This window comes from Elaeis guineensis, chromosome 11, assembly GCF_000442705.2.
Source record: "Elaeis guineensis isolate ETL-2024a chromosome 11, EG11, whole genome shotgun sequence".
NCBI classification, from domain to species: domain Eukaryota; kingdom Viridiplantae; phylum Streptophyta; class Magnoliopsida; order Arecales; family Arecaceae; genus Elaeis; species Elaeis guineensis.
In genome coordinates, this window is record NC_026003.2 from 116,378,494 (window position 1) to 116,401,224 (window position 22,731).

The 22,731-nt window shown below is 39.2% G+C and overlaps 2 protein-coding genes across 2 annotated transcripts; both read right to left on the bottom strand.

The window, feature by feature from the left end:
* Positions 1-1,457: 1,457 nt before the first annotated feature.
* LOC105054333 (uncharacterized) lies at positions 1,458-15,408 on the bottom strand. The gene is given in 11 exon segments (XM_073245359.1): positions 1,458-3,017; positions 3,402-3,514; positions 3,889-4,016; positions 13,217-13,425; positions 13,428-13,662; positions 13,664-13,803; positions 13,806-13,972; positions 13,974-14,329; positions 14,332-14,495; positions 14,498-14,848; positions 15,249-15,408. Coding segments are annotated over 10 exon segments (1,971 nt in total). The 3' UTR covers positions 1,458-3,017; positions 3,402-3,453.
* Positions 15,409-16,837: 1,429 nt separating this feature from the next.
* On the bottom strand, positions 16,838-17,799 carry LOC140852428 (uncharacterized). The gene is made up of 2 exons (XM_073245361.1): positions 17,099-17,799; positions 16,838-17,018 (listed from the first exon to the last, which is right to left on the bottom strand). The coding sequence occupies exons 1-2, from the start codon at positions 17,797-17,799 to the stop codon at positions 16,838-16,840; spliced, it is 882 nt and encodes a 293-aa protein (XP_073101462.1).
* Positions 17,800-22,731: the final 4,932 nt, after the last annotated feature.

Genomic DNA, 22,731 nt, shown 5'->3' on the forward strand with positions numbered 1-22,731 from the left:
TCACGACATCGTTTTGAATGATCTGGTCTTTTCATCTAAAGCAGAATGATGTGTGATTTGTAAGTTCAATATAGAAGCTGGTCTCTGCACAGAGAGATTAAAGGTAAAATGACACATTCTGCTCTTGGTCCCTTGGTGGGATGAAGTTTGATGTGCCTGCAAGCCTGCTGCGGAATCTCTTGGGACTGTACTAGACCGATGTTCCTAATCTGCAGCATGTGTGTAAATACCTTATTATATCCAAAAAGATCGCATTGAAGTATATGGTTCCCCAATATTTTGCATTTAACCCTTGATGAGCCGATAAAAATGGCGCGGGATGTGGTGGTGGCGGAGCGATTGTTTTATTTTCTTTTTTTGTTTTTAGGTCACTTTACAATCATATTTAAACAGGTATGTATTGGCTACGATCATGATGTATCTAGTTCCAGCTTATTGCAGGAAGATTAGAAATGATGAATTGGAGGAGATGGGCAGGTTTTATTTATATGCTCATTGCATAGCATAAAGCAGTTTTTGGTAGGCAATCTATTCGGATTTCTGAAACAGGTTCCACAAAGGTCTAACTGGAGGCAAAATAGGCCGCTTCCATAGCATGACACAGTGATTGCAGTGTTGACCCCTAGCGTGGACAGCACCCTGTAACAGAAAATGATAGACAACCAAGCAAGTTTGTGCTGGATAAAATAATCTAGACTTAACCACCATCAGGATGTCGGGCACATGAAAGAGAGATTAACAAAGTGAGGGCCAAAATTCTGTTGTTAAAGAGGTGGATTCTCTACACTATTGTGGATAAGAGCAAAAACTAACGTAGATATTGTGTATTGTGGATAGAAATTTTGATATGGAGTGCATAGTTTTATGTGATTGTGGATAGAAATTTTGATATGAAGTGCATAATTTTATGTGATTGATCTATGTAGTCATCATCTTTTAATACGTATTTAATATTTAAAATTTTATTTTTTCGTTTCAAAATTTTGTATGATAAAAATATTTTTATTTTTTAAAAAAATTATGACATCACGTGATATATTATAATTTTTTATATGCAAGATATCATAATTTAGTATAGAAAATTATGACATCTTATGATATCCTGCATCAAATTATGCATGTAAAATATTATAATATGACTCAAATATCATAATATAGAAGGAATATTTTTTTCTAACAATTTTTCAATGCATATTCAATGTCTGCAGCTCCGTTTTTTTATTTAAAAATTTTGAATGACGAAAATATCTTTTTTTTTAAAAAAAATTATAATATCCTATGATATATTATGACATCCTGTATCAAAATTATAACTTACTACACGCAAGATGTCATAATATAAATATAAAATATCATAATTTTTCTCAAAAGATAAAAATATTTTCGTTGTTCAAAATTTTCAAAGTGAAAAGTAAAATCACAGACAATTAAATGTGTATTGAAAAGCAATGGCTACGTGAATTAATTATGTATAGTAATGTGCTTCACGTTGAATTTTTTACACTATCCAAGATGTACAAAATATTCGCATCATCTAAAATATTCACAAAGGTAGATTTCAGATAAAGAACGGTCCAGCGACCATGGATCAGCAGTAAAAGAAGACAGCAATTCTACAACCCATCTGCGCGAATGGAGCACAGCTCGCCATGCCCAACAAACATAACCAGCGGACGAAGGAGACACCAATTGCGATAACGCGCTACAACCCCTCTTAAATGGACCTGGACGAACGGAGAACAGCTAGCCATGCCCAAGACACATGACTAGGGGACTGACGTTCCTCATTTCTAACGTGCCATTTCTCCTATGCACAAACTTGACCCGGGGAAGCTTTCCCTTGACATGCTCAGCCATCGCAACGTGCATCGCCCATCTTCGGTTTAGGCAAACATCAGACATTGAAGACCAACATAATGCCTCCCCGCATTGTTGGGTGCCTTATCCCAAATAAACTTCCGAATAATCTTTAAAACAGCATAAAATATACCATCCGGGACCCACAAGGCAGCTAACTGGGAATGGAGTTAAGCACTGTCTGAAACAAAAGTTGTTACACCGGCCTGTGACATGCTCTTGGCGCTAACCTGCTAATTTACTCTGCACCCGCAAGATGAGATCAATGGTAAAAGGTCTGTCACCAAGGGGCAAATCTACGGTAGCAATAACAATGCGCTTGAGTCTATGCTGAAAAAGCTGTTGGTAAAATTAACATAAGAGTTACCCCTATGAACCTTCAGATTAGATACTACCTGGTAATTATTAAAATACTCGGTTACCTGCATCATAGTCAGCTTGTGAGGCTCTGGTCAAAACAAGAACGTCGTCAGCATAGAATAAATGATATATGCTCCTGATTACTTAAAATGTAAACCAGTGACACACTTCCCCTGCATTTTCACATTAAAGGAAGAAGGACGAACCTAATAAACTAAAATGAACAAATAAGAAGATGACGGAACTCCTGCTTGATGCCACAGTTATCCAATAGGAACGAAATTCTCCACGGTATTTAAAAAATATTGCAGATTGTTGTGTATGGTTAGATGCCGTCCATTATAAAATGGACAGCTATCCAAATAACTCTGGAGTTTATATATTCCTTCCTTTTTAATTTTTTTTAATGCGCACGCATAAACGTGTACAATCATCCATCTTAAAATGGATGATGTCCAACCATGCACAGCATCCTACGATAATTTTTAGGTATCGCAAAAGACCTGCGCCCTTAACAGTAATAGAAGTAGACAATTTACTATTAATGAGAAAAGTATAAGATGCTTTCTAGATATAGGACCAATGCTCTCTTTTTTTTCCCCCTCTTGTTTAATTTATTTTAGTAGTAAATAACGGTCAAACTGTTTCATTTCCATATAAGAGTATGAACAAGCTGCCATCCTGTTACTGATAATCCAGACATGCATGAAAACTCATGGTATGTACGCTGGCTACGGAGATACACGCTGCAAATTCACATGCATGACCACTCCAAGCGCCTTCTCAACCCTACCTGTCACCTGCTTAAAGCCAAATTGTAAATCAGAATCTGAGTGCAGCTCGTCAAGTCACAGTGATTACATTATTGATGGAGTCATACAAAACATTAACAAAGCTAATTCAACAACCCTCAACCCCACCTGTGAGGCCACACCCAAAAAAAAAAAAAAAAAAGAATGAATGAAAAAAAAAAGAAAGAAGAAAAAAAGACAACAAAAAGAAGAGAGAATAAGAATAAAGCAAGTCAACTTAAGGTGCAGTGCATATAGAATAAGCGCATTAACTTTGGTTCATATATATGTGTAAACATTTCCTTATTATGATATTGCATTTAATTATGATATTCACACGTGCAGATAATTGTAGTACTGACTTGATCAAAAATTAAATAACAAGTTGCATACCTCTTATCAGTGACTAGAACTACCGAGATCGAAGTCCATAGTGTAGTCATATTCAATGGTGGGAATCACCGAAGCCATAAATTTCAAGAATAAGAATAGGTAAGAATAGGTACCTGCAATAAAGTGTAGAGGCAATATAAGGAAAGCAGAGTTCAAAAGAATACAGAGAGGAAACTGTTAATACAGTCTACACACCCTCCAGAACATTAATATGGACAGGTAAAAAAGGACAGTTATTAACTGCAAGGGAAAGTCACATAAACAGGTAACAGCATAATAAAACCAAAAAATTGGGAGCATCAATGTGATATTGCACATGGTATGAGGAGCTCATGGAGAACGTATACCATTAATTCAAATTGGCCAATTTAATAACAAGATGGTATCTTCGTTTAAAAAACACAAGAAATAAAAATATTTTTGGGCCACCATGAATGCAATATACAGGCTTAAAAAGTACCAAGCATGCCACAGTAAAGAATATTACTTGTCAACTTCTGGTTCAACACCACGTGACATTAGAACATCAATGATCTTTTTCATCACAGCACCATATCGACATGGATGAACAGATGCATGCTTCCCAGGCAAATGAGGATGATCCTCAATTGTCACCTGTATTTCTCCCAGATGTGATGGAAATAGTTAATACCAATCATAACAGAAAACAACATAGAGTTAAGAAATCATAATTCAACTTTTGGAAAAAATAATGATAACATCAAAAGCCATGGTGTAAAAGTGAAAAACCCTGTACAATGGATCAAACACCAAACTCATCATACAACAGAATGCGAGATTTGAATGTGACTTTGAAGGAAAATGAAGAACTTCATTATGGTCAAAGAAAAAGGCTCTGAGACCGACCCTTTATCTAAAATTCCGTTAATCATAAACATCCTTTCACTTAATCTTTTAGTGACTAAAAAAAAAAAAAACACCATAGACAGCTGTATATATAAACCTAACTAGTATCTAATGACCAACCATGCAACAGTACTGTTTGTCTATCTTCTTAGAAATAACAGTCTTGCCAAGCTCAGAACTCTTAGATGTTGCAAGAGCTTAAAATCCAAAAATCACAACGCAAATCTGCCAAATGGTAATTAGAACTGAGGAGCTCATACATGGAACAAAAGTCCAGTATATAGCATGATGTCAAATATTAATACAATGCACATGGTGCTGTTACATTTGAACATTAGACCAGTTATAAGGCATCACCATTTTGTGTGCATGGTCCTGACTAACATCTTCAAGTAGAAGCTCTGGCTGTAAAGGCATTCTTGACTGCAACACACATCAAAATAACTCAATAAGGTAAATAGCCTGTTGAAACTATACTACTTTATAGGTAATTCTTGCAAATATTAACATAAATCCCACTGCTTCAGCAAGTAATCCCAGAAGTCACCAACCATAACATCACATCTACTTATGGTCCAGTCTCCAATGGTCCATATCTACCAAAAAATAATTAAGTAAAACAAAGGGATTTTTGAACGTATACCCTTCTAAACATCCAAATTTGCATGGATACCCTTTCAAAATTGATATTGGCATGTATATCTTTATAAAATACTTGATTTGCACGTATACCCTTCTTTTTCTTTATTTTATATATATATACCTACGTCATCTAACGCCATTAAAAAATTAACGATTTAAAATTTAAATGACTGAAATACCCTAATGGGTATATATGCAAAAAAATATATATATAAGGGTATAAATATTAATTTTGAAAGGGTATTCATGCAAAATTTGATGTTTAGGAGGGCATACAGGCAAAAATTTTTAATTTAATTTTTTTCTATTGTATGTTATTTTAACAAGATGGAAAGAATTTAAACACATTAATTAATGTCATAGTAAGGATGATTCAAGTACATTAATTTTTATCTATTGCTTCTTTGTTGAATATGATTTTTATTTTTATTTTTATATCATATTAATTTTTATTTCATATATAATTTATCATGAATAGTTGCTTATTCTATGTCCAGGCTTATTAAAATGGAGCAACCGCTTTTCAAGTTGAAGATGAAATTTGGAGGTTATTTTAAAAAGATTAAGAATTCTACAAGAATAAAATATTATTTTGAGAGACAAACAAGCTAGTTAGTTGATGTTGACCACTATTCTTACATAAATCTATATGATAATATAGTGCACATATTCAATTTGAAGCTTGAAGAGACTATAAAGATTTTGTCAGTGGTTAGATATTTATCACCTAAATCTTATATGATTCTAGATACAGATATAAACTAATGAGTTTGTTTGAAGAATATAAAGATTTGATGGAGTGCTTCTTATTCGTCACAAAAGAGGCTAATGATATACAGTTTTCTCAATCAATACTAGGTAGCCAAGATCAAAGTAGAGGTGAAGTAGTTGTAATAGGGGAGGTTCGAGTGGATGATCAAAGGGAGACCCAAAGACAGAATGAAATTGAGTGTCCAGCTGCATTAAGGACTGATATCTCAATTATTGCTATTGAGAATAATGATAATAGATGAACAAAATCTTTAAACAAGTGAACCGTCCCTACTATAAACACCAACAAAGAAGCAATAGATAAAAATTAATGTACTTGAATCACCCTTACTATGACATTAATTAATGTGTTTAAATTCTTTCCATCTCATTAAAATAACATACAATAGAAAAAACTTAAATTAAAAATTTTTGCCTGTATACCCTCCTAAACGTCAAAATTTGCATGAATACCCTTTCAAAATTAATATTTATTTGTATACCCTCGTAAATTGCTAATTGCATATATACCCTTATATTTTTTTTTGCATATATACCCATAAGGGTATTTCAGTCATTTAAATTTTAAACCGTTAATTTTTTAACGGCGTTAGATGACGTGGGTATATATACAAAAAATAAAGAAAAAAAAGGGTATATATGCAAATCAAGTATTTTATAAGGATGTACATGCAAATATCAATTTTGAAAGGGTATCCACGCAAATTTAGATGTTTAGAAGTGTATACATGCAAAAATCCCTAAAACAAATTGTAATTAGGAGTGCACATGCCCCCAAGGCCCAATCAACCCCACCATATGTAAACATATATCCAAAAAAAGACATAATTTAAAGTTAGAAAGAAAAAAAATAAACAAAAGGTAGCTATTGGTTCTGTCGATTTGGAAAATTCAATTACCATTTTGAGGCACTGATACATTAGTCTAACACCAACAACCCACTAAACAAGTTCCAACATAAGGCATCAAATCAGAACCCAAAATCAAGAAAAACAAATAACAACACAAATTAAAAAATTATGTTGTAGGAAATCAGTACAACTGGGGACATGTATGCTGGGGCATTAACAAGTGTTAGAAATTGCTGCAATGCAAGTACACTTCCACTTATAAACTTGCATTAAGGATCAGCACTAACCTCATATATGGATTAACTTGCTGCTAATATTCAAGAAGATGTAGCATGGTGTATGTTATCTGCAGCCAACATAGTGTTGATTGATGAAAAAAGGACCAGATTAGATCCTATATTGGGTTTGCGTTGGTTGATGAAAAATGAACTAGATTAGATGCTATTGAATTTCTGGAGAAGAACTTTGGAGAATAAGGACTTAAAAAATTAGAAGAGAGACAAATTATATAAAATGAAAATTTAGTGAAAATGGAAATAAAGATATGATCAACTAATTAATAACCAAGAGATACATCAAAGTGAACCATTCTATTACTTATGATCTATTATACAAAATAGTGGAGAGGTGGATGAAGCAATATGCCATAGAATTAGAGCTGGTTGGATGAAGTGAAAAGGTGCATTTGAAACATTATGGGATAGGCATGTATCTTGGAGACTCGAAGAAAAATTTTATAGAACTAAAGCAAGTTGGATGAAGTGAAGAGATGTATTTAAAATATTATGTGTTAAAATTTTGCTTATTTAATAAGTTCTTATATAGGAAGGACATGATTAGTATGCCTCTAAACTTAATATATCTCTAAACATGGCATGTACTTGCTTTTCAAGTATGTATTTTTTTCTTTATGTATTTGTTTCTCATCTATTTAAAGAGATGAAATCTTATAAATGAATAGAATTTTTTTTTTAGCTTTTACTTTCAACATGGTATTAGAGCAGTTGCCACACCCTCTCCATAATCCTAGCCCTCCGCCACCCACTCCTTCCACAACAAACCGCAGCAGCCCTTCCTAGCCATAGCAGCCCATGTTGTAGCCCCTCCTCTTCGCCAGCAACCTTCAAAGCCCTACCCGCACCAAGATTCCAACACTCTTCTCAAAAATCCTACTTATCTCCTTTCTTTTCGCAGCCTTTTAAACCACCGCTACTGCTAGTTTTCGTCTCCTTATCAGCCTTCTTCATCACCCTCTTCCTCCATCGTTAGAAATCTCTGGAGATAGCTGCCTATGATTCTTGCTGGAACCCTAAAGCTGCTTAGGACTTTGGATACTTGTCCTTGCTGGATCCTTACTACTGCAGTCCTGAAATCAATCTATTTACGCTATAGCAGTCCATTCTTTGCCATCTTGGAGGTCTGATTAATACTTCTGCTTGCTGTTTGCTAAAATCTACTTGTGATTCTATAAGATTGGCTAAAAGACCTTCTGTGCATCCCAAGGAGCAATCTGTTCTTGAACAAATCAACATAAGTTCCTTTCCTATGCCATACAAAAGTTCTTTGGCTATCTTTCTGACTATCTACTAATCACGAAAGCAGTACACTGCCCGTGATTTCTCTAGCTGCTGTGTAAAGGTACCCTTCCTTCCCTATTTCACTGTCTGGTTGTCTGATTGTTTCTGTTTTCCTATCTGGCTGTCTGGTAGTTCTTCTATTTAGCTGCTATGGAGTCCTTAAATAACGACAATAAGCAACTCTTGATGCTTTTGACTCTCGGTTCCAACACTACAATAAGAAATCTGACAGCAACTACAGTGAAGCTCAATAGCACTAATTATCTTTTGTGAGTCCAATCATTCAAATTGTTTATTGGTGCCCAATGAAAGGCGCAACACTTGGCTGAAGATCCTCCAAATTTCAAAGATCCTACCTATGATGACTGGCTAGCTTTATCCACATCATCTCGCAAGTAGCTGATTTTTTTACTGTCTCTGTCTTTTGGTATTTTCAACTCTATGTGCAACAAGTTGGGCATATTTCATATATATGCTCTAGCTTGAGGGTGAGTGTTAGAATTATGCTTATTTAACAAGTTCTTATATAGAAAGGACATACTTAGTATATCTCTAAACTTAGTATATCTCTAAACATGACATGTGTTTGCTTTTCAAGTATGTACTTCTCTGCTTGTGTACTTGTTTTTCATCTTAAAGATATGTGATCTCATTAATGAATAAAATTTTTTTTGAGCTTTTCCTTTCAACAATGTGATGGGCCCATACCCTGAAGATTCGAAGAAAAGTTTTATAGAATAGTAAGGCATGCTATGTTGTATGGTTTAGAGTGCTAGGAACAAGGATCGCCGACTTGGAACCGACCCCTTATCGGTCGACCGACGGTACGCCCTGTACTGGACCGTATCATGTCCAAATCAACACGAAAACGAGGGATCAATCGAGGAAGAAAAGAGAGAGAAAGAGGAGGGAGAAGGAGGGAAGGAAAAGAAGGCCAGCAGAGACCCCGGTGGTGGCCACCGAAGGGCCATAGAGGCCCTCAGCGGGCCATCGAGACCTCCCAAGCTTCACGATCCTCTGCAAGAGAAAATAAGAGCAGAGAGAGAGGGGACGGGAGAGAAGAGTGAGAAGACGGCAGAGATGCCACCAGATGGCCATCGTAGCTGCCAGATGGCACAAATAAGCCTTGCAGTCGCCCTGGATTCGAAATAGAAACGATGCCCATGTTTCATCTTGTTTTTTCAAAAACACGATAAACAGTGAAGCTGGCAACAAATCCATTGCTGGCTTCACTCAAATCCGTTGCTAGTTTCAATATTTATCATATTTTTAAAAAATGATGAAATAGGGGTGTCGCCCTTGTTTTGAATCCGCGGCAACCACGAGGCGCATTTAAGCCATCCGACAACCTTCTCACCACCTTTCCCTCACTCATCTTCTCTTCCTCCTCCTCTGTCTCTTTCTCTCTCTCTTTTCTCACATCTTACGGAGGATTGCAAAGCCCCAAAGGCCTCGATCACCCTTCGATGGCCTCGACGGACCATTGTCAGCCTTTCCCTCCCCTCCTCTCTCTCTCTTCCTCTCTTTCCTTCTCCCACTCCGTTTTCACTGACGTTCCAAATCAAATGCCCAAACCACACCAGTTAGCCGCTGGTATGGTTTGACACGCTTCGAACCGCCCAGTTCGGGGTGGTCGGCAAGCCATTGCTAGGAATAAAGGAAGTACATAAAAACAAGTAGAAAGAAGAATGTTGAGATGGATGTGTAATAAAACTAAAAAAGATAAAATAACAAATGAACATATTAGAGGACCTATAGGAATTGCACAAAGTAAGCACAAAATAATGGAAAATTGATTGAGATGGTATGGAAGAAAGATTTGAGGCTTGAATAATGAGAGGTATTGAGAAAGGATATAGAGAAATTTGGAATAATATCAAAGGTAGTCCTAAATACAAATATTTGGCAAATAAAAATCCGTAAAGCCAACCCCAAATAGCTAGGAAAAGGCTAGATGGTTATGTTATGGTAACTTCATTCAAAGATATTTCAGGAAATGTAACTCATTCTCAATATAGATCAGTCAATCAATCATTCATTCTGGAATATTTATTTTAGGGATAACATGTTATACTTAGGTTTTATATACTTTCTAGACATATACGTGGTTGGTAGTAGCTTAGTCAACATTGAATGCCAAGCTACAACCTACCACCAAACTTGATTCATATAAGTATATAGCATCCAACTTTGCTGGTAAAATGTACTGTTACTTTTAATATTTTATTACTTTGCATGTATTGCCACATTATAATGACATAACTAAAGTGGAACAACCTCATCATATCCAGTAAGCCATACACGAGGAGTTTGGTGATATTTATCAGACCTGCAGTAAGAATTGCTAGGTTAGACCTATGCAGAATAAAAGAATAATAACAGAATTACCAAAATATTTAAAATAAGATATTGAATGCACTACAGGAAAAAAGGACATAGCGATAAACAACTAGCAGTTTACAAAAGCCTAGCTAGAAAATAGAGAACTTGAAACTCCAAAATAACAAGTTTGGAGAGTTCCAATAAGAATGTAAAAGAACTCAACTTTCAATATAACTGCACTTATTAGATCGCTAAAAAGCTCCTAAGATATACAATATCCATGTGCATCAAAAAAAATAAAAACATTTCAGTATAACATACAAGATGTCAAGATCCGAGACAGGAATAGGACACTATAGTATACTGGTATGAGCTCTGAATCTTTCTGAGCCCACTTTAGCTTCCTGTCAACCTTTGTGCAATTGTTATAGCTTTTGTATCCTGATCCTCAGACTAACAAAACATATACATCATTGGCATATACAAATGATCCATCAATTATCAAATTTTCATCCAAAAGTATAGCATGATAAGATTAACATAAAACAATCTACTAAGAAAGGGGAGTGGTGCTTTTAATCATATATTTCACCCTTTAGATGCATTTACATCTGCCTAACTTGCTGTCTTCTAAAACTTCAAACAATTAATTCATTATTAATGTGATACTAGATGCAAGTAGAGGCAACCACAGGATGACATCCAAGAAACAAATAATTTAGAATCCACCAGATAGGAAAGCTTTTCTGAACTGCAAAAAATAACTAATAAGCAATGAAATTAACATGACAGCAATTTAATGAGAAAGGTTTTGGATGGGGTTCTAAGTACAGGACTGAACGAAAAGTTCTACTTAAGCACTAAAAACTGATTGATAAGTTCCTATATTAGTCATTAAAGTTTAAGGAAAAAATCCTTTAGGTTTAATTGTAACAAGCAGGCCATTAACTATACAACACTGGATTTTCATGGGATAATGGAACATATGAAATGAGCTACTGATTTACTGAGAGAAGGCAGTGATGAAAAAACAGTCACTTTGGACATCGGGTAAAGATTGATTATCAACAGTTTCAAAAAAAAAATTGTCATGTATGCAGCTAGTTTTATGCTTGGGAAGGCTTGGTTGCTCGAATTTCTATACTTCAAATTGAGAAGCAACACTGACAATTTGATTTTGATGTATCTTTTTCTTTGATTTATTTATCAGGTTATTGAGCTGTGTAGGGTGCATGCAGACCCATAGTCATGCACCAAAAGCACTGTAATTGGCTGCTTGTTAACCGGTAAACCTGTCAGTTAGTTACCCTTGTAAGTGGTTGCCCCAAGAAGATAGAGCTCCAAGGGAGGCAGACAGCATCATGATTTGGTGGACCTTTATTACTTCCTCTTTTTCATCTTAATTCTCTCTCTCTTCTCTCTTTTTGTATCCGAATAATTAAATATCTTAAAATTAAGAATATTAATGAAAGTCAAGAAAACAGCTATAATGTATTCAACTAACTGCCTAAATGTAGTGCATATTAACCAGCAAATCAATCAGCCACCCCAAAAAGACATGCCTAGTAATTAAAGTAAATGCAGCTACCAAATAAAGAAAAAAGAATACAAAGTCCAGGAAAAAAGAAATTGATGAAACTTGAAAGCTTCAACTGAGGCAATCTTTAGGGATTATAGACCAAGTGGATGCGGAGGTTATAGTACACATGTCTTGACTGATACCTAATCTCCTTCCCTCCTCTTCCTTCTCTTTTTTCATTTTTATGCCTAAAATAGGCCGAGAATTGGTAAAATCAAGGAAAACCATACCAAAATATAGAATCAGCTTTAGATTGGAAGATAGGTTCCCCATTTTTTTAAGCCATGGCTTGACCAGCAATAATCCACCAACCATTGACCAAGACTTCATGTCCTCCATTATTTCAAACTTACACAACAGTGTTGCATCAGGAGAGAGAGATGATCTGAAGTTTCTACTCAACTACCATCTCTTTTCATTTTTCAAGTTCCTTTGCAAGGAACTCTAATCTGAATCCATCACCAAGAAACTTCTCTAGGAACAAGATTCCCCATGGTTGCCTTGCGGCATCAATCTCCTTATCAATAAAAACAATGGTATCCTAAAACTATTGCTCATGACATTTGATTTCTTCCTCAATGATGCATCAAGTTTCCCATCTATACCACCTTTCCCTTGTACCACATTAGCACAACTGCATTGTGCGAATCTTGAAGCATAGATGACTTTGTCGTCATCCACTCCTACTGTGTGGAAGGGTCAGCAGTGGAGATTGTTCGCTCATCTTTCTCTTCCCAAGAGTGCCATTGAATAGGAAACTTGAACTCCTAACAAATTTCATAGCAAACTTAACCACATTATTAGAGAAAATGGCATTTTAATGAGAACACTCCATGCAGTTTGACACAAAAAACGTCCAAAACTTGCCTTGGATCACCTTAATACACATATTCTTAAAAAGAAAAGAAAGAAACTTTTGGACCTCAAACATCTTTAAGGATTCGAGTTGCATGTGAATAACATTTTTCTTATAGTTGTATTGTTAATGACAATATACTAACTGCTTGATGCCTCAATTACACCTACAAGATAACAACTATCACATGAGTAGGCATCTAGATAATTAAATGCAACTGATGAACCAGTTTTCCACCAGATTATCTGTGCAAATAGCGGCATGCAATATAAAGCAGAAATCTGAAAAAGCACCAGCTTCCAACTCCAGAGCAGAAATTATAAGATTAGATAGCAAAGTAGAAGGCAAACCTGTGAAACCATCTGAATAACAGACTCCACATTTTCATGGAGAAACTTGTGTGCAAACCGAAGAAAATGCACAACTAATGCACTGTAGGACAGATAATTGGACAGCACAAAGCTTTGACAGGCAGGCGAGTATAAAGAATGGACTCGACTCTGCTCTTTATCTTCCTTAGTTTTCCCAAGGCTCTCCTTTCTGGAGCTTTCTAGATTCGGGCAGCTCTCTGCATGTCAAACTCAACAAAATCTTCTGGACTAATCTTACATGGCTCCATATAGGTCACCCACAAAGAGAACACCTAAGCAGCATTATTGAAAGAAGCTCCAACTTGGCAAAACAGAAAAGTCCTCTACATAAACGTATACAAAGGCCTCTGTGTCACTGCGTTCCAAGAACCACCACAATTATCACCAGGAACCATCACAGCCTTTGACCTAACAAGATCTGCAGAAGCCTTCTTTTGCAGGACTTTCACCATACATCAACTGGTCATTCCCTTCAGTTTTGGGAGCAGACAAGCTACAATTCAGATAATTCATGAACAACTTCAACACTTCTTCTAATCCAGCAGTAGGAGGAGTCACACCCATAACTGCTCAACAAGGGCAGGCAAAGGCGAGAAATTGTTATTGACCATCAAAAAGTGTACAAATGTGTGCACCAAGAGCTCGACTTGCAAAAAAGCAGAGCCATCGTAGCTCAAGGAGTAATGAAGACGAGAACTGCGATAGGGCCAGTAAGAGCCTGCACCACACTTTGGCAAAAGCTTGGAGGTAAGCATAAAGAAGCCGGAGGTACAAGCTACATTCCGTCTTCTGCCCCTGCCGGCGACTCAAGCTTGAGAGGACCGGCAGAGATGAAGTCCAATTCTCCAACCTAAACCTTCGACTCTTCCGATTAATGTTGGCATGATCTGAATTCCCGCTATTTCCTCGATTAATGGGATAGTACGCGAACCAGAAATAATCGAAGACATTGAGCTGGAGCTGGTGCGAATCCTGCATCTTGTCTTCTTGGATCCTGTTCTTGAAGAGAGGGCATGGATCGGAGAGGACGGCGGACGGTTCATCGCCTCGGAAGGCGAAAGGAATCCATTCAGGGAGATGCTCGAAGGGGAGGATGGGAGGACGTACTGGACGAGGACATGGCGATCAACGGAGGAGATGGAGGAAATGATAATGCCCTAAGGAGAGAGGAGGTCGAAGAGGGCGGCGGCAAGGTCGGAGTCGGCGGAGTCGCGGTGGATCCAGATGGAGGGGTAGGAAGAGGAGGAGGGGAGAGGGGGGGGGTGTTGTCGAAGCCAAAGATGCAGCAGAGGAGGGCGGGGAGGGCGATGGAGAAGAAGGCGCGGAACTGATCGGATGCATGGCGGCGGAGGAAGGCGTCGGCGATCTGGGAAGGGGGAGCGCCCGCTAGGGTTTGAGAAGAGGAAAGTTTGCAGGGTAAGATAAAAGGAAGGGGATTTGAAAATTTAAACGAGGGTGGCGACGAGAGAAGCGATTCAGCGAATGGCGCTCTCGCCGGGTCGGTTGGCAGCGGGCCGTGCGGTGTAACATACGTTAGAGGACGACCGCATGTGAGAAATTCTTTGTGCACCGCCGGCGGTGCACCCGATGGTGAACAACCGTATGCACCGTCTGATTGATTCACGTGCGGGATCGTATTAAGATGAGCAGAGTATGGGCTGAATCTTGTCGGAGTGTGATGGGCATCCTACGAGTAGCGGGAGTGATGGACTTTCCATAAGGCTGACAACAAAATCTGGCCCAGTTCAGACGATATAACAACATCCTATTTAATATTATATATATATATATATATATATATGAATTTTATTACGATACTCTGTTATTATTTTTTATTATAAAAGATGTCTTAGATATTTCACATTATTATGTTTATATATTTTATTTTTAAAAAAAATAATATTTTATTATTTTTTTCTTTTTCTTCTTCCTCGTGCCTTCGTGCCATGCCCCCACCCCCTTCCCCCGGCCCCCGCAGCGCCCATGGCTCCTCCATCATTGGCCTCCTCACCTGAGTTCCCCACGATGTCTACGACTCCTTTGCTATCCGCCTCCCCCCAGCCTCGCCCGTCCACGGTTCCCAACCATAGCGCCCCCCCCCCCCCTCCCCGACCGCCCCAAGCAGGCTTTTGCATGTGCCTCCCCTTCCCCCACCCCCTGGCCCGTGCCATAGCGCTGATGGCTTCTGCGGTCCCCTGCTCCACCCCCTACAACCCCCCTTGGGGCCCCCTCTTCGACACCTGCCACTTCTGTGCACCCTCCCCCCCGAGGCTCCTCTCCGATGCTCGCTGCTTCTGCACACCCCCCCACCCGACGAGCTCGCGATTCTCCCACCCCTTGGCACTAGCGGTTTGTGTGGCCCTCCGTCTTGCATGCACCCAAGGTTCCTCCACCCTCGACACCGACGGCTTCTGCGGGCCTCCGCCCCGCGCGCACCTAAGATTTCCCTGCCTGCGGCTCCTCCGTCTTCTGGCCATGATGAATATTTTTTGAAAAAAAATAATTTAATTATTATCTAAAATAATACTACTTTTTCAAGTATTTACCATATTAGCCTTGTAAAATAATATTTTAATCACTTAAAATCTGAGTGGTCCATATTTAATCCAATGATCAAAAATTGATAAATAATAAAAAGATTAAAATATCTTTTGAAATATTATAATAAAATTATATATATATATACATATATATATTTCTTGTAAAATTGAGCGGAACACATTCAAAAAGATCATATAAGACCAAAAACACTCTCGGTATATTTAATATATCTTACAACTATTAAATATAATTCACAAATAAGTCATAAAAAAATCCATACAAACATAAATCAAAACATTTTTCATCGGTATTTTTGGGAAAAAAAAATTCAGTGGATTGAAGGGCATATTTTGTCCCTAAAATATCAACCAAACATTGTCCTAGGATGATCTTGGGAAAGCTATCCACAGGGTTAAGCCCTACGAAGATGGCGATTCCTGACATCCATGTAAATTTTTCACCCTACGAAGATGGCGATTCCTGACATCCATGTAAATTTTTCACGATGCCCTCATACTGATGGTGGATGCCATTGGAGCAATACATGACATCAAGATTATGGATTAGGTGGTTCAAATGGATTTGTGGTGGTCTGCCAATGGTTGGTTCAAATTCCAGTTATGGGTCGATTCTTAATTTGTTTTTTGGCAGCGAATTGGTTCTTGGATTAATTTTGTACCTCTATTATTATTTCCTCCATATGTTTTTCTTTTCGCTTTTTAGTTTGTTTTGTTTCTTCTCTTATTTCATTTGTCAGTGAACTGCAAGGTGGTTTGTATCTAAATAGAGGAAAAATTACAAATAGACTCAGTAACTGTAGTTTAAGTTCTTGAGTGTTGTTTTGGTAATTAAGCTTGCCTCTAAATAAACCCAGACAATAACCAACCCGAAAGAATTACAAAAAAGATGACAAGTTCCATAATAAGTTTGTAGGTATAAATCCAGGGCTTTATGTATTGCCGATAAAAGATTACAAGACGTTAATTTCCAAGTACAAACAGAATGGCAACTCTTTTGTGCTGGAACACGAAGGCTTCGTGAACGCAACCATGATGGCCTTTACTGGTTCCCGTAATTACGAGCCCATAGAGGCTTCCCGTTGATCATGAAACGAACCGTCCTTTCGCCGCTGACCACCAACCCAACGAACGACTCGCTGGTGAACACCACCAGCCCGTACATCGGCTTCAGTCCGGGCTCATTCTCCAGCGTCACACTCTCTACGCAACGACCCCACCGCCTGCTCACAACCAAGCAATATGAAAACAAACATGCATCAAGCTTAACGAAAGAGATCGTTGCACCTACGTACGTACGTACCTAGTGAAGTAGACGACGATATCTTCTCGGCTTAAAGGAAAGGCTGGCGAAAAGGTGAGGAACAAAGACCGGGCATCGGCAGGAGCGGCCGGCACGGCCGGGAGGTGATGATACGGCCTGGCCAACTCTTCCGGCAACTCGGGAAGGGCGCCCGACTCGTACGCACCAAGCAATGCATGCAAGTTCTCGTCAAATATCAGTTTACCAACTCCGTCGAGGATGTGGGCGATCCCTGTGACCGCGCGGTCTCTGTGGTAGTGGAAGAACCGGAGGTTGAATGGCTCGACCGCGAGTGCAGCGGTTAGTGGAATTTTGCCGTTGTCTTCGGTCAGCAGAGGAGCATTCTGGCGTAGTTGGTCGAGGATTTGCAGTGCTTCATCGATCAAGCGATGCACAACGTCTCGGTTTCTGCAGTTGCAAACAAAGGCCACGACGTTGATGCCAAGTAGCTCGAGCCATAACCACAAAGCTAGGATCCTCTGTGCGAATGACGGTGTTCGGGCTTTGAGCATGTCGAAGAGACGAATCTCTTGCTTGTGGAATATGAGGACGTCTCTGACGGATGCCATGAGATAAGTTGATGGAGAGAAATGGCTTGCTGCTGGTGATTGTGGTGGTGCCATATATGGGCCTCGTTCTGTCCGATTTAAAGTGTTCAGTGGGATGCTTTGGTGTCTCTTGGGAGGAGACGAGACGCCCATTGGGAAGAGAAGCGACTGTTTGAAACCTCGAATTGTTTCTTCTCTATCTCTCTCTCTGCCCTATCCGTTGCTACGCGCCATTTTCAAAGTGTAAGTAATGATGTGACGATTCCATTCATCCATAAACACGTACCCTTCCTCACGACGCACGTAGAGAGACAAATTTCGAATAAGAACTTTCGGACCGTTATCGAAGAGTCGTTTTAAGGTTTCCAAATGCCACTGTATAATGAGATCAATCCTCCATGAATACGTGCCCTTCCTTACGACGTCCGTATGGCGGCAAATTTCAAATAATGCAGTCACCCGCAAGTTTAATTCAGACCGTTCTCCAAGCGTCATTTAAGTTTCAAATTCCACTCTAAAGTGTTATATTGCTTTTTGGACTGATGTAGGTCGTTGTTTTTTTCTTTTCCTCTGTTTTTAGATTCTAGTCGATGATTGACCGCTTGATTTGGGGGAGAACACTAGGTAGTTTGAAATATCTAGACAATCTTAATTCTCAAGGATTGAGGTTATGTAGTAATGGATTTGAAATTATTCTAAAATGATTATATTTGATGTTCAGGTAATTTTTGTATGTCTATTTGATCTGTCTTGCATATATACAATATCTGTTACGTGCTCTCGATTCAGAGCATCTTAAATCACTTGCTGGAGGATCAAAGGTCCATGATCATTACGTTCTCTGTGGGACACACTTATGGATGGAAAGGAGATTAGGGCCGGAGTTCTGTACACCGTAAGTAGACACGGTAACAATCACTCCATTGTGGAGCTTGTTTGCCACACTAGAACATAGAGAGGGTGCCGAGAAAGGCACCAAAAAATATTTGTTGCAATGGTGATACCATGTCAGGCATCACCATTGTAACAAATCAATGAAAAATTGAGAATGGATGAAATATATGGGATAGTATAGGGTATTATCCACGGGAGTCAATGCAATTCACAACAAATGATAGAATATAAAGATTTTTATTAATTTGTTATAAATTTGGCATGATACCACCGTTGCAATGAATATTTTTTTCCTAAGATACCGGAGATTGGTGTTAACGAGCGCTTCCACAATGGTGGTGGCGTTGGCATCAGACTAGAACTAGGATTCGATGTATTGTGTGTGGGGGTGCCACATGGTCAGGAATGGGAGCATAAAAAACCGATATTAAAATTATTTAGCATGCGGTCCCTCCAGGACGTGAGTGCAAGGAAAAGGGCCTCAGTCCGGTCTCCCTCTCACCCGTGGCTTCTATGTTTTGAGAGGGGACCGGCATTTTGTTGAGGGGGGGGGAGAAAACTTCAAGTGAAACGGGTGTTAAAAAAACTGGTCAACAAGAGTTTTTTAGTTGTATATATAAAGGAAGTAATCTACGTACTTTGTGAGATTATTTTTTTTCTTTAGTTATAAACTATAGGCATTTTTAGCCGGATTAATTTCAGTTGTATCTATTTAACGTTTGATATTTTCTGTGCTCAAATCCGATCCATGATTGGCTCTAGAAAGAAGTAGTCCCGTCACGTTGTAGGATCAATTTTTCTATATTTATTTAGGTATGGTCTTGTTGCCTCCTGCTTTTGGAATGAAAGAGAACTTTGCTCTTGGGTGCGGGGAACTGAGGTATTCTTATTGGCGTGAGCATTCAGTAATTAGTTGATATTGAGCCATTCAAAGGTCTACATTTGCAACGTTATCGGTAAGGGAATGGATCTTCTATGGTATTTAAAAAGTATCATAAAGTTCGGATGTTAGGATTTGTCGTCTTGAGATTTAGCTCACATTGAGCCCACAGCGAGGTTCGCGGCAAAAAATGGAGTCCAACGAGATCAAGATCACCCCAAATGGAGCTCGGATGGAGGAGATACAAGCTTTTGAAGTCGGCACGAGATCCGAGACGGCGGAGGACCACCGGCGGGCCGGCGTAGTAGCGGTGGCGCGGTCGCAAGCAGCAGCGCGCGGCTCAGGCGGGGCCAACGTATGGGATGTGCGACCTAGGCAGGCGTGCAGCCCAGCCCGTGCGTGGGCCTGCACGCGGGCGAGGCCCAAGTCCGCACGCGCGGGCCGGCCCAGGCCCAGGCGCCTTGCCTGGACCTGTACCCCGATCCACCGTGGATCGAGCGGTCCACGGTTGGGTCTGTGGACTGCGTGGGTGTTTCCCACGTGTTTCACGTAGTCCACGGTACTATTCCATAGATCGGGCGCGATCGGACGGCCCAGAGAGTTCTCGGTGATGATCCAACGATTTGGGGCCTTAATTGATTTTGATTAGGACTCTTAAACCTAATCTAATTGAGTTTTAGCCCTATAAAAGAGCATGAACAGTGAAGAAGGAAGTCTGTGATCTGATTTTGCCAGAGGACGTGCCGTACGGAGCGGTATGGAACCCCAGAGAAAAAGGGAGGCTAAAGTGCTGAGAGAGGAGCAGGAGGATTTTGGACAGCGGACGCCAGGCACTTCAAGGGTTCGGGGGGTCTTCCAAGAGAGAGAGCTTTTGTGAAAGAAACTTCTAGTGAGAGAGAAATTGGGTATACGAGAGTTGAGAGTGAGATCTCCTCTTGTAAAATTTTTTTTTTTATAGTGAAGTTTGCATGCCCCGTGGAGGCGAGCCTTTTTGTGGTTGATCTACATATTTTGATTGTTTTGTTTTATTTATTCTTTCTTCCTGCTGCATCGTATGGTACTGAAAAGGTCTTGAGAGGTGGTGTCCTGGCCACACATCCATCCAACAAGTGGTATCAGAGGGAGGCGGTACAAGTGTTGCTCCCTAGATTGATTTTGATGATTACAAAGCAGTTGAAGGGGTACTATTATTTCTCACTTGAAAAAGCCTTATTGCTCTTCAGGGGCAAAATTGTAATTTTATCAAAATCCTAATTTGATAGTATCAAATGATAGAACAAAAGATTTGTGATCCAATGGTAAAAATTTTATTGATTTTGGATTTGTATTTTGAAAGATATGCATGATTGAAAATCATGAGTCGACCCATGAGTCGACTCATGGCACATGAGATGACTGGCACGCTGAATTTTCTGACCGGCACAGACTTGGCAATACCTGTGAGTCGATCCATGAGTCGACCCCCAAGGCATGAGTCGACTCATGAGTCAACCTCTGCGGATCTTTTTGCCAGTTTTACAGAACCATGGATCTCGTTCCCTTCTGTATCATTTTTTCACAGAGGTCGACCCATGAGTCGACCCCCAGGCATGAGTCGACTTATGAGTCGACCCCTGTGACGGAATTTTTCCGTAACGGCTAGTTTTTAACCCATTTTAAATACTTTTAATGCTCATTTAATGCAGTCTAACGGCTCTTTTTCCAGTCTAGAATGATTTCCTCTATTTCTTAAAGCTATAAAAGGAACAAAAAGGTGGGAATCAAAGAGAGCATTCAAGAAGAGAGATTTTGAAAAAGGAATTTCAAATCAACTTTTCAGCCCTAAGCAAGAGCTCATTCAAAGCTTTCAAGAAGCCTTTAATCCAAGCTCACCAACTCCTCAAGTGCACATTCAAGTCTCCATCCACCTTGAAAAATCCAAAAAGGATCTTCTTCTCTTAAGTAAAGTGTATTTAAAGTTATATTCGCTCATTGAAGGAGCTTTCTTTGTACTTATTTGTGCTATAAATTGTTATACTCAGTTTGAGTGATTGGTTTTGTTTTGGAGGGATTCCAAAACAAGAAAAGATTGATCCGAACCTAGAATCGGAGTGTATTGGGTTGGCTTGTACCCAGAAAATAAGTGGTCTAGCTTGGGATAGCTAGAGTCAGAGTTTCTGACATTTGTATTCGGGTTGAATACAAGATTAGTGGATTGAAATTCTCAAGTAGGAGCTTGGGGAGTGGACGTAGGTGCAAGATTGGCACCGAACCACTATAAATCCTTTTATTTGGTGTGTGTCTAATTGCTCTTCTTTATCTCTTCATTATTCTCTTGCATTCTTGCTCTTGCTATTAGCCTTGAATTAATTCTACTCACTCCATCTATTAAGCCTTGTCAAACATTTCTCACAAGTCATAAGTTAAGCTTAAACTTGTTAGAAAACCAATTCACCCCCTCTCTTGGGTTGCATAGCTGGGCAACAAGTGGTATCAGAGCCCGGTGCTCTAGCCCTTCTTTGATCTAAACAATCAAAGAGCCAAAGATCTATGGCAACTCATGTCGGCACTTCTCTAGCCGAGGGGCAATCCACCAACCGACCTCCACTTTTCAATGGGTCTAATTACACCTATTGGAAAGCTCGGATGAAAATATTCATTCAAGCACTCGACTATGATATGTGGAGTATCATAGTGAACGGTCCTCATACACCCACTAAAATTATAGATGGTGAGGAATCAACCAAACCCGAGAAAGAATGGGATGAGGTTGATAAGAAGATGGCCCAATTAAATGCTAAAGCAATGAATGTTCTTTATTGTGCTCTTGATGCAAACGAATTTAATCGCATTTCTACTTGCTCATCTGCTAAAGAAATATGGGATAGGTTAGAAGTAACCCACGAGGGAACCAATCAAGTAAAGGAGTCTAAAATCAACATGCTTGTGCATAAATATAAATTGTTTAAAATGGAGCATGATGAGTCCATAACTGGAATGTTTACTCGCTTTACTAATATTATTAATGGTTTAAAGAGTCTTGGTAAGTTCTATACTAACAGTGAGCTTGTAAGAAAGATTCTCAGGTCCCTACCAAGAACTTGGGAAGCCAAAGTGACTGCCATCCAAGAAGCTAAGGACTTGAACATTCTACCCTTGGAAGATCTTCTTAGATCATTGATGACTCATGAGCTGAGCATGAAGCAACATCAAAAGGAAGAAGTCTAAAAGAAAAGAATCATTGCCCTCAAATCCACAGCTCCACCAGATGAAGAAACTGATGACACTGAAGATGAAGAACAGGATGAAGAGATGGCACTCATTATCCAAAG